The sequence below is a fragment of the Dendrobium catenatum genome, unplaced genomic scaffold (genome assembly GCF_001605985.2).
Source record: "Dendrobium catenatum unplaced genomic scaffold, ASM160598v2 fragScaff_scaffold_1364, whole genome shotgun sequence".
NCBI lineage: Eukaryota > Viridiplantae > Streptophyta > Magnoliopsida > Asparagales > Orchidaceae > Dendrobium > Dendrobium catenatum.
The window spans coordinates 394,251-406,463 of record NW_021319826.1 but is presented as its reverse complement, the minus strand read 5'-3'; the positions used below and the strand labels follow the sequence as shown (position 1 = coordinate 406,463).

The 12,213-nt window shown below is 35.1% G+C and overlaps 1 protein-coding gene across 1 annotated transcript in view; it reads right to left on the bottom strand.

Moving 5' to 3' along the window:
* LOC110115241 (asparagine synthetase [glutamine-hydrolyzing] 2) overlaps positions 1-11,825 on the bottom strand; it is an 18,272-nt gene extending 6,447 nt beyond the window's left edge. The window contains exons 1-2 of the mRNA XM_020848416.2: positions 11,472-11,825; positions 7,930-8,068 (exon numbers count right to left, since the gene is read on the bottom strand). Coding sequence (XP_020704075.2) covers positions 7,930-8,068; positions 11,472-11,551 — 219 coding nt within the window. The 5' untranslated portion in view covers positions 11,552-11,825. The remainder of the gene's footprint in view (positions 1-7,929; positions 8,069-11,471) is intronic.
* Positions 11,826-12,213: the final 388 nt, after the last annotated feature.

The following is a 12,213-nucleotide window of genomic DNA, read 5'->3' as shown; positions in this document are numbered from 1 at the left end:
TGGTTAATCATATTTGGAAACTTGTAAGTATATTCCTTTTCTAAGCCTTTCATAAAAGGTTGATCAAACATGTATAATATCAATTCATTTACCTTCAAGACTACTTTCCAAAGTGCCATTAAAAGCATTGTACATGTTTAATGATAATATATATACAAAAAAATACTTGCATCACTTACATCCTTGTCTAGTCGTCTCTTCCAATGATCTACTTCGCACCCTTCTACGATTGTATGCCACCTCAAAATTTTCTCTTTGCATAAGACCAACAAAACCTTTTCTATCACTTCCTTCTTTCCTTCAATTCTGCATTACGGTTATTTCTCTATTTTCCTTTCATTCCACTTGCCTTATACCGCATTCACAAAGCAAGCAATTTTTCCTTCAGACTTTGTACTAAGCGCTGCCCTCTGCTTACAGGAAGAATTCCGCCTCTTGCTACAGCGGAATTTGCGAATTTCCTGTCCATTTCTGCGGTTTCTTCTACAGTCCCGAGAGAACATTCAGCTGAATTAAAGAATAGTCCCTCTTGCACTTCAATTGTTCAACCAGTGTTCTCTCTTCCGTGACAACACTAATCCATGCAGATAACTAGATAAGGTTTAGAGTGTGGGCCCAAGCTATAACTACTATTACCAATCCAAGCATCTATTCAGAATATTAATAATTATCTTATTTGGCTTTAATACTAAATCAGTCACTATATTTGTTGATATTAATATAACAATATTCAATATTAATTTTACATATTTAATATTAATCTCATTAACAGATAGTTAATAAATTAATTTGAATTTTATACAAATTTATACATTTAGCACGTCACCTTATTAGTTGCTTGGGTCTTACAAATCTTCCCACCTTATTGAATTTCGTCCCCGAAATTCACTTTCATACTTCTTTGAATATGTGCGAAAACTTCTGACTTATGTCATCCTCTTTTTTCCCATGTAGTCTGTTTCACTGACCTATGTTTCCACTTTACTTTAACAAAATGAATCATTCTGTTTCTCAATTTACAAACATCCCTTTTTAATATCTTTTTAGATTCTTCCACATATGTCAAATCCTTATGAAGTTCAATGTCTTTATGAGAAACTCTCAGAATTTCATCTGTGATCCATTTCCTAAGCATTGATTGATATATGAAAAATATTATGAACATCAGGCATGTTTGTAGGCAATGCTAGCTTGTAAGATACTTGTCCCATTCTTTCAATGATTTCAAATGGACCAATATATCTAGGACTGAGTTTTCCACCTTAGTCAAATCTAGAAACACCTTTCATTGGTCTCACCTTCAAGAATAGAAAATCTCCCACTTCAATTCTATCATTTTATGCTTAGCATCATTAGATTTTTGTTGGCGGTCTAGAGCTGTTTTTAATCTGTCTCTAAATAATTGAACCTTTTCAATAAATTGATCTATCAATTGCGGACCTACCATTTGTCTTTCACCCACTTTAACCCAACTCAATGAATTCCGCACTTTCTGCCATATAAGCTTCATGTATATAAAGCCATCTTGATACATAATGGGTAGTTATTATTGTAGGTAAATTTTTCCAATAGAATATGATCTTCCTAGCTATCCCCAAAATTCAAAATACACAATCTTAATAAATCTTCCAACACCTAAATCAGTCTTTCTGATTGGCCAAATGTCTGAGGATGAAAAGCAGTACAGAACTTCCATCTAGTGCCCAAACTTTTATGAATATTCTTCCATAGCTAGGATGTAAACCATCCATCTCTATCTAATACAATAGCTTTAGGAATTTCATGTAATATGATGATCTACTTCATAAACAATTTGGCTAATTTCTCTATTGAATCAGTTTGACGAATAGGAAGGAAATGTGCTGACTTTGTTAGCCTGTCGATTACAACCCATAAACTATTATGTCCTTGCCTTGACCTAGGAAATCTGGTAATAAAGTCCATAGTTATTTCTTCATACTTCCAATCTTAAATTAGTAGAGATTGCAACATGCCACTGGGTTTCTGATGTTCAGCTGTAAAACCTTGACATTTATCACACTTTGCCACATAATCTATCACATTTCTTTTTTTTTTTTTTTTGCCACCAAAATAAGATCTTCAAATCCTTATACATTTTCGTGCTTCTAAGGTGAATTGAATAACCATAATTATGTGTTTCATATAAAAGTTCCTGAATCAATTCAGACTCTTTTGTTATCCACAATTACATATTACTATTGATTATGTCCTGCTTATCAACACTGAGATCTTTTCTTGATCCTGATAGTACTTGCTCTATAAACTTCTGATATTCAACACTATTCTTCTGAGTTTCTTTGATTCTTTCCTCCAACGAATGATGCACTATCATTTGATTAAGGCTAACTGGATTTTGATCTTCTTGAACTCTGACTTTCAATTGTAAATTTTTCATTTCTTTAATCAATCCTTCTTCACTAGTCAACATATAATTCAACTGTATTGGGTCTTTCAGCTCAATGCATCAGCTACTATATTAGTTTTACCCGGACAGTACTGGCTGTCAAGATCATAATCTTTTATCAATTATAGTCATCTTCTCTTCCTCATATTTAATTCCTTCTGAGTGAAAATATATTTCAAGCTTTTGTGATCGGTAAAAATTTCGTATTTAACTCCATACAAATAATGTCTCTAAATTTTCAAAGCAAATACCACTGCAGCCAACTCTAAGTCATGAGTGGAAAAGTTCTTTTCATATGGCTTAAGTTGTCTGGAAGCATAGGCAATCACTTTTCTGTTCTGCATCAGCACACAACCCAACCCTCTTAAAGAAGCATCACTGTACAACTAAAATCTCTCCGTTCCAGAAGGAATTGTCAGCACTGGTGCAGTTGTCAAACATTGTTTCAATTCATGAAAGCTCTGCTCACAATCATTAGTCCACTCAAACTTAATATCCTTCCTGGTTAACTTGGATAAAGGCAAAGCAATCTGAGAAAAACTTTTAGCAAATCTTCTATAGTAACCTGCCAATCCGAAGAAACTTCTGACTTCTTCCACATTTGTTGGTCTTGGCCATTTCACTACAGCTTTAATCTTTTATGGGTCTACATATATTCCTTCTCCACTGACAATATATCCCAGAAATGAAATTTCCTTCAACTAGAACTTGCACTTAGAATATTTGATAAACAATTTATGTTGTTGCAGTACTTCAAGTACAACCTTTAAATGCTCTGCATGATTTTTACCATTCTTGGAATAGATTAAAAATGTCATCAATAAATATAATTACAAATTGATCCATATAAAGTCTAAAAATTATGTTCATCTTATCCATGAATTCTGTCGGGGCATTAGTTAACCCAAAAGGCATAACCAAAAATTCATAGTGTCCATATCTGGTACCAAAAGCAGTCTTTTCTACATCACATTCCTTCACCCTAAGGTGATAACCCGATCTCAAATCAATTCTAGAGAAAACAGAAGCACCTGCCAATTGATCAAATAAGTCATCAATCCGGGGAAGAGGATACTTGTTTTTAACTGTCACCTTGTTTAATTCTATGTAATCAATGCATAGTCTCATTGACCCATCTTTCTTTTTAACAAATAATACAGGTGCACTCCAAGGAGATGAACTAGGTTTGATAAAACCCTTATCAATCAATTCAATTAATTGACTTTTCAGCTCTTGTAATTCCTTGGTTGCCATTCTATAAGGTGTCTTGACAACAGGACTTGTGCCAGGTTGTAAATTAATTTGAAAATTCTACTTCTCTTTCTGGAGGTAACTCATTCCATTCCTCAAAGAACACATCTATGAATTCATTCACAATAGGAATAGAAGATATATCATCAACTTTTATACTTTTATGCACCTGATTACAAGAAATCAATGATAAATTGACTCCTCTTTCACACTGAAAATAAAATACTTCTTCTCCTGGCAAATCAAATCTGACATTCTTCTTCCAACATTCAATAATTGCAAAGTACTTGATTAACCAATCCATTCCTAGAATTATATCGAATTCTACCAAGGGAAACACTATCAGATCTGCTTGAAATTTTCTACCAGCTATCATAAAATCTATTGAACACCTCGCACTGGCATTCAAATAATTACCCGCAGGTAATCTAACATGCAAACTAGGAGTAAAAGAGACATGTTCCACGTTTATTTTTCCACAAAATATCTCAGATATAAATGAATGTGATGCACCAGAATCAAAAAGTACTCTAGAAGATAGATATGAGATATTTAAAGTACCTGTCACCACTTCAGAAGAGTCTTTGGCATCTTGGGAAGATAAAGTAAAAACTCTAGCTGGTACAGATCTGCCGGCGTCACTAGAGGTTTCTCCTTTTATCTTAAAGTCAGGTTGATGCATCTGTGGCCTAACACCTCTGAACTGATCCATCCTCTGACTGTCTCTAACCTCTATACCTCTTTGAACATTCTTTGGACAATTCCTCTTAATATGACCTAATTCTCCACATAAATAACACTTTCCTGAATTCATTAGGCATCTTCCTTGGTGAGATTTTTCACAGGTTGTACAAACATGTATTGCAGGTAATCTCAATGGTTGTTGATATTGACTTTGTTGGAATTTCTGTCTTTTTGTGGATCCTACCTTGTGATCACTTTGTCTCTTTCTACTATCAATCTTCCATTTCTGTTTCACCAATTCTATATCATTCTCTAGTAATCTAGCACTTTCCACTAATTCAGCAAAATCTTTTATACGTAGAGGAATTAATGGTTATCTCAGTGAGTCCCTCAATCCTTTTAAAAATCTGTAACAAATTTTTTTTCAGAAATAATGATAAGTTGTGGTGCATATCTTGAAAGAACTGTAAATTCTGTTTCATATTGAATGACAGTCTTAGATCCTTGCTTCAGGTTTACAAAACTTTGCTGTACTGCTTGCCTTGTTGATGGAGGAACATACCATTCTCTGAAGATCTGCTCAAATTCTTCCCACATGATTTGTTCCTCTGATCTACCTCTGAATTTCTCCAATTATTGTCCTCTCCACCATCTTTATGATTCGCTCTCTAGCATAAAAATTGCTAGAGATACTCTTCTATTATCAGAACATTTCATTCCAATTAAAACTTTCTCTATTCTGATGATCCAATCCTCAGCACTTCTGGCATCAACTCCTCCTTTAAACAAAGGAGAGTTTAGACTTTGGAAAAGTTTTAAATGCTTATCCACTTCTATACTAACAGGATCACCTGCCTCCACATTTATACTACTACCACGAGTGGTAAGAGCAACTGGTGTAACTACAGGTGGACATATGGTGTTGCAGATTCTACCATAGAGTGCATCTTTTCCATCATCTGCATCATAATATTCATCATCTACAGTTGCATCATATTTCCTAACATTGCATTCATAGCCTCCATCCCTACAGGTGCAGGATTTACACTAGGTGCACTGCCTCCTACCGGTGTCACATTTTCAGGATCTTCAGAGATCCTAATAGACTGAGATGATTGACCTTCACCTCCATCATGTATTCTTTCAGTCATTATATATGTAATGCATGTCAATAAGAGTTCTGCATTTAAATCATCCATAAAAATATTTATACTCAAACACATTAAATAGATGTTACTTTATATATTCCTATATAAGTGAAATTGCAATTAGACTTGTTATCTAATTTAGAAATACTAAGTTCTCCTAGGCTCTGTAATAATTCCATCACATTCAATCTTATCCTCTTAAATAATTCATTTTTCTTATGCTTCTTTACTTAAATCCTCAGAATCTTAAGTCTTTGCTCTGATACCACTTTTGTAACACCCCACAATACCCCTTAACAGTAAGGTAGAATGTAACAATAATAAACATAATATTTTCCAACACTAAACATCACATTCATATCATTATATTTCAACCAATTCCCAAGTTCGTCCAAAATCTAGCACAGAGCTACTAAGGAAAACCAAACAAATTCAAAGTAATACTATATTAATTTTTTTTTTTTTTTACTAACCTCAAGAGTAGACATCAAACATAGAATAAACATTAACATAAAATTTAAATACTTGCAGATTAATCTTCTTCCATCTTTTTTCATTCTCTTTCCTGTAACAACAGCCAGTAATAAACTACTGGTGAGCTATGAGACTCCATAAGTGATACAACTTGAAGTAACATTTAAATTACATAATTATAAAATTCTGAATATTGAACATATAAATAAAGTTAAACTACTAGAGCAAACTTCATAAATTCTCATTTGACATTACCCATAAATTCTTCTTACATCCATACTGAATATCAATTTTACTCATTAAAAGATTTGGCTACTCATTCATAAACATATTCAATGGAACCCAGATAAATCTGGCATTATCGCCATTAAATTACATAGAGGTCCCATTTGCCTCTTTGGGGTCCCTTTTGCCCCACATGCTTTGCAGGTTTCATTTCCTTGGGGTCCCTTTTGCCCCACTTACCAAACAGTTTAATATATGGGGACCCTTTTGCCCCACCTGTATCGGTAAGTTATACATAAATCTTTAGCCAAACTTTATTTTTAAATTGATATTCAGTACACCTTTCATTTTCATTATCCATACTAGACTTGCTGCATGTTTTATTATTCATTCATTGTATAACAGGAATATGCAATTATAAGTAAAGAAAATGATCTCTTTCCAAAACATTATCAATAAGAAAAATATTTAAGTGAACATAATAAATCTTTATTTAAACTCACATAATTAATTTATGTAAGTGGTTAATCATATTTGGAAACTTGTAAGTATATTCCTTTTCTAAGCCTTTCACAAAAGGTTGATCAAACATGTATAATATCAATTCATTTACCTTCAAGACTACTTTCCAAAGTGCCATTAAAAGCATTGTACATGTTTAATGATAATATATATACAAAAAAAATACTTGCATCACTTACATCCTTGTCTAGTCGTCTCTTCCAATGATCTACTTCGCACCCTTCTACGATTGTATGCCACCTCAAAATTTTCTCTTTGCATAAGACCAACAAAACCTTTTCTATCACTTCCTTCTTTCCTTCAATTCTGCATTACGGTTATTTCTCTATTTTCCTTTCATTCCACTTGCCTTATACCGCATTCACAAAGCAAGCAATTTTTCCTTCAGACTTTGTACTAAGCGCTGCCCTCTGCTTACAGGAAGAATTCCGCCTCTTGCTACAGCGGAATTTGCGAATTTCCTGTCCATTTCTGCGGTTTCTTCTACAGTCCCGAGAGAACATTCAGCCGAATTAAAGAATAGTCCCTCTTGCACTTCAATTGTTCAACCGTTGTTCTCTCTTCCGTGACAACACTAATCCATGCAGATAACTAGATAAGGTTAAGTGTGGGCCCAAGCTATAACTGCTATTACCAATCCAAGCATCTATTCAGAATATTACTAACTATCTTATTTGGCTTTAATACTAAATCAGTCACTATATTTGTTGATATTAATATAACAATATTCAATATTAATTTTACATATTTAATATTAATCTCATTAACAGATAGTTAATAAATTAATTTGAATTTTATACAGATTTATACATTTAGCACGTCACCTTATTAGTTGCTTGGATCTTACAATTAATTACTCTTCCATGTAAAGTATAGATTACATAGATATTCTACGCAGTACTATGTATATTTACTCCATTCTGTATGATAATGAAGTGAATATTTCTGACATTCTTTTCTGCCAGCAGTAATATAAATACATGTATAATGTAATGCATATATAGAATGGATAATGAATAAAGAATTAATCCCAAGAAAATCCGCAAGCTGAACCCATAAATAAAATTTTGAAGGTTCATGAGGAAGCAATTTAAGTTGAGTAGCAAAATAGTATGGCATGGAAACTTGTATATAACTTAGCAAAAACAAAAAGAATTTATCATAGTCAACAGATTTTGCTTCCATAAAATTAAGTCCAACCGTGACAATAATCGACTTGTCCTCATTGTAAAGAGGCTGATCGCCCGAAGTAGGATCCACAATTGCCAACCTTTGGTGAGCAAGATAGCAGTCCTGATAGCAATGTATACCACTCCAATCTGGGCCCCTGTGTCGTAACCTGGTTTATGACAAACAAATTAAGGCTAAAGTTTAGGTACTTCACAACTTAAATATCAGACGTGAATACAAGGACATCAAGCTTACTACAAAACTAAATTTAAGCATTCTATTGTTTAGATTTGTCCTAAAACTAAGATTTTTAAATTGGAAAGTTATATCACTCGCCAACACAGAAATCAAGCAGAGAATCACACAAATTTATTATGTGTTTTTAAGAATAAAAGTCTAAGTTTTGTTTGCTACTGTTGTCCTTTATGTAGAGTAATGTAATCTCTCCTCTCATAGAGTTGAACAACCTCCATGCAAGTGTGATGAAGTCGTGGAAGGGGTGCATACCTAGAGCCAGATATTTTCATATAAGATAGAGTATTATTAATTTCACCTATTTATCAATTATTTTCATCTATTATAAATTGTTTCCAAACCCTGGTATTATCGATAGCTACATCAATGATCAAAATTACGTCATAAAAATTATAGTTGTAGACCAACAAAATAACAGGACTTGGCATCTGGCAATGGCAGTGCTAATATGGAGGTCAACCTTAGAGTCCAAAAGCTTTCGTCTGAGTAGATCTAAAACTGAATATATCGAGTATACTTTTAGTAATAATAGATATAGTGGGGGATTGTTACTTTGAGTGATCAAGTCATTCATAAGAGTACACATTTTAAATATCTAATATCTATTGTTCAGAGTGATGGTGAAATAGACGGGGATATTATTAGTAGAATTCAAGTTGGATGGTTGAAGTGGATGAATGCATCGGGCTTGTTGTGGGATAGAAAAGTCCCCCTCAAACTTAAGGAAAAATTATATAAGATGGTGGTGAGACCTTCAATGCTTTATGGTGCAAAATGTTGGCCGTTAAAAGAGAAGCATAATATTATGTTAAGTGTTGCAGAGATGAGGATGTTCAATTGGATGAGTGGCTTTACTCTTAGAGACGGGATACGAAATGAGCATATAAGTGAAAAGGTTGGAGTAGCTCCAGTGAAAAATAAGATTAGAGAGAGTCGCCTTAAATGGTTTGGTCACATAAAAAGGCAATCTTCCGATGACCCGGTTAGAAAAGCAGATGTATTAGATTTAACTTATGTTAAGAGATGTAGAGGTAGACGTAAAAAGACTTGGTTAGAAAATATTAGAAATGACATTTCTTTTTAGATTTAAATGAGAATTTGATTCTTAACATGACACAATGGAAAAAAAGGATTTATGTAGCCGACCCCACATAGTGGGATAAATGCTTGATGTTGTCGTTGTTGTAAAATTAATGGCCAAAATCAATTCTTTATCCAACAAAATAACCATCAATCGATTTGGGGTTTAGCTCAATTCTATCAGCAGATGAAAGGTAGCCAAATCTTTAAATAAAAAAGGTTTATCTCAGCATCAGTACCTCTTCAGGTAGCTTGTAACATATGTCAAAATCTCAGTCATCCCTTGGCATTTGATCTCACGGTCAAGATGAGAATCCGTGAAAGGCTCACCTGGATCACGCCAATATCCTTCTATATTTGGGTAGCTAAATTATGAAGGATTATATTGAGGCAATTATGTATCAATTAGAAGTTATTTATTTCTTTATTAAGACATTTTGTATAGATCTATAAATAGTGATAATTTTGTATAATAATCATAAGGTATTTTCACCCTTCTCAAATTATATGAATTATAACATGGTATTAGAGCCAACGGCCTTAATTGCCGTCGAAGAACGATCCTAAATCATCGGAGGAAGAGAAAATAAGCTCGGGGCATCTGAGACTTGATTGATGCCTACCAGTACATGCCGGACGGGACGAACGACTCAATCGAACTTCCGATCGAAACAGAAGATAGTCGAACAGCCACGAACGAGCCAAAGGAGCCACGCACGCAATCTCTACGCCTCCTGCGAAGCAATGATGCCAAAGCGAAGCATTGCTGAGGATGGATGTCACAGACGAAGCTCCCCTGCCGACAGAAGCTTTCCGATCCAAACGTCGTAACTTCCGATCCGACAGAAAGAGAAAGTTGTCAAAGGAGCGTAGCCACGAAGGAGCCGAAGAAGCGACGTTGGACCCAATGCCAAGATAGGAGATTGGGCGATCATAAAGGCAGGTGTCCAACATCAATGGTTGATGGGCATTGAGCATTAGTCCTACATAAGAATCAAATGATAATCTACTAGGAATGCCTGAAATCTTTCGTAAATTAGCAATCTACTCGATCATTCTCCTAATAGGAGGGGAGATCGGTTGATTGGAAAGATAAGTGTTAGATGCCAAGATAGTTGGCAAGCATTGGATGTCAACCTTGATAGATGTCGAGAAAGACGATGAGGAATATCGAAAGTCGAGTGAAGATTAGCGGTCAGCTCAATCCTTCTCTTAATCAAAGGGGAAATTGGACTACTAAAAAGATAATAATTGATGTTAGTTGACAAATGATGTCAGGCAATGGCAACAATTGGCATTGATGTTGGTCGATGATTGATGTTGATCTGTGACAAGCAAAACTCTAGAAAATTTTCTAAATGCAAAAATTCTCTTCAGCAAAAATACCTTATAAGTGCATCAAAATATTGCCTATTATAAATTTTTAGAGAGAATATTCTGGTCATTTATATCCAAAGTATGGATACTCTATTAAACAATCGAAAAAATCCCTTCTATCATTTGATGTTCTTTTGGACATCTTAATGACTTGATCTTAGAACTAGGCGACCATGGGAACATCAAATTCATCACATCAAGGTACTAGTTTCAACTATAAGCACAATTTAGTTCCGTACAATCAATTTCTTATTATGCTTGTGAATGTTTGATATAGCTGCATTTAAACTTTGATTACAATCTTCGTACCAAAGTTTGTTTCATCAAACAGCAATGCCTCAACTATAAATGTGTTGAAAATATAGTTCAAATGATCCTAAGGTTTTTGGCCTGAAATACTTTGGTGCTTTAATGTTTACGTCAAAATTCTTATTTGATTAGATGAATTTCCAGACGACCTATCACGATAAAATACACATAACAGACAATAGTCATGTCTAGTTAGTTATTCCCGTCTCTAAATAGCTACTCAAGAAAAGGTAGAGCCAAAAATCCAGAAAGACGCTCCCTTTTAGAGCGTTTTAGAAGATAATCGAAGCAGATGTGGCTTCCAGAGCACACTAGACCGCAGCCATCCCAATATAATCCGCAGCAGCCAGAAAACCATTCCACAACCTTTTCTTCAATCCACATGCATACTAGAAGCAAATTAATGAGAGGTTTCATGAAGCCCGTATGTGTATTGTACTTCAAAACGGCTGTAAATCCGTTCCACAAATAGAAACAAGAACAATACAGGGAAATGCTCGTCGTTACACCATTTCGAATACATTTAATAGCGAGGGAGAGAGGAAGAAGACCTGCGTGAAAGCTCGATGATTCGGGACCTCTTGGCAAGGGAGGTATCGGAGCAACCCAGCACGGCGAGAATTCCACACATGGCGGCGGCGGCGGTGGTAAAGCAGGATTTGTTCTCCCTTTTGCTCGAGTCAGGGGACAGGTTCAAAAGAAATGAAATATATATGTATAAATATATAAAGGACACTAAGCGGGGCAACGGGTAGAAGTTGAGGAGAACAAACGAGAGCTTCAAGTGAGTGACCGTTGAATTTCTGGCCACTGTGTCAATTGTCGATTTAGGGCATTTTCCGGCTCCACCGTCTTCTTCGCCTGCCCAAGATCCCTTTGAATCTTGCCTGATGCCGACCGCTATATATATTTCCCAAAAACCTGAATGATGGATCATCGTCGACTATATCAGACGTACAAATCTCGATGAGCGATGAGGGGCTATGCATGCTTCCGAGCAGTGAGGAATTTTTTTGCTGAATCTTGTCCGCCGGGAAATAATCGTGTGGAACGTGGGGGTGCCGGCAAACAATCCGCTGTGGAAGCTGAACACGGAGTTACGTGTTCTGGCGAATGTGTGGAGGAGAAGCATATAAGGGGAGCTATTAATCCTATTGGGTGTTTGTTTGTTGCATTTAGGGTGTAAAGTAATATAAATATTAGGGATGTCAATTTCAGCTCATTGGTAGGGTTTAGGTCGAACCCGAAACTGACCCGGCACTATTCAGGTCAACTCGAACCCAACCCGTTTTT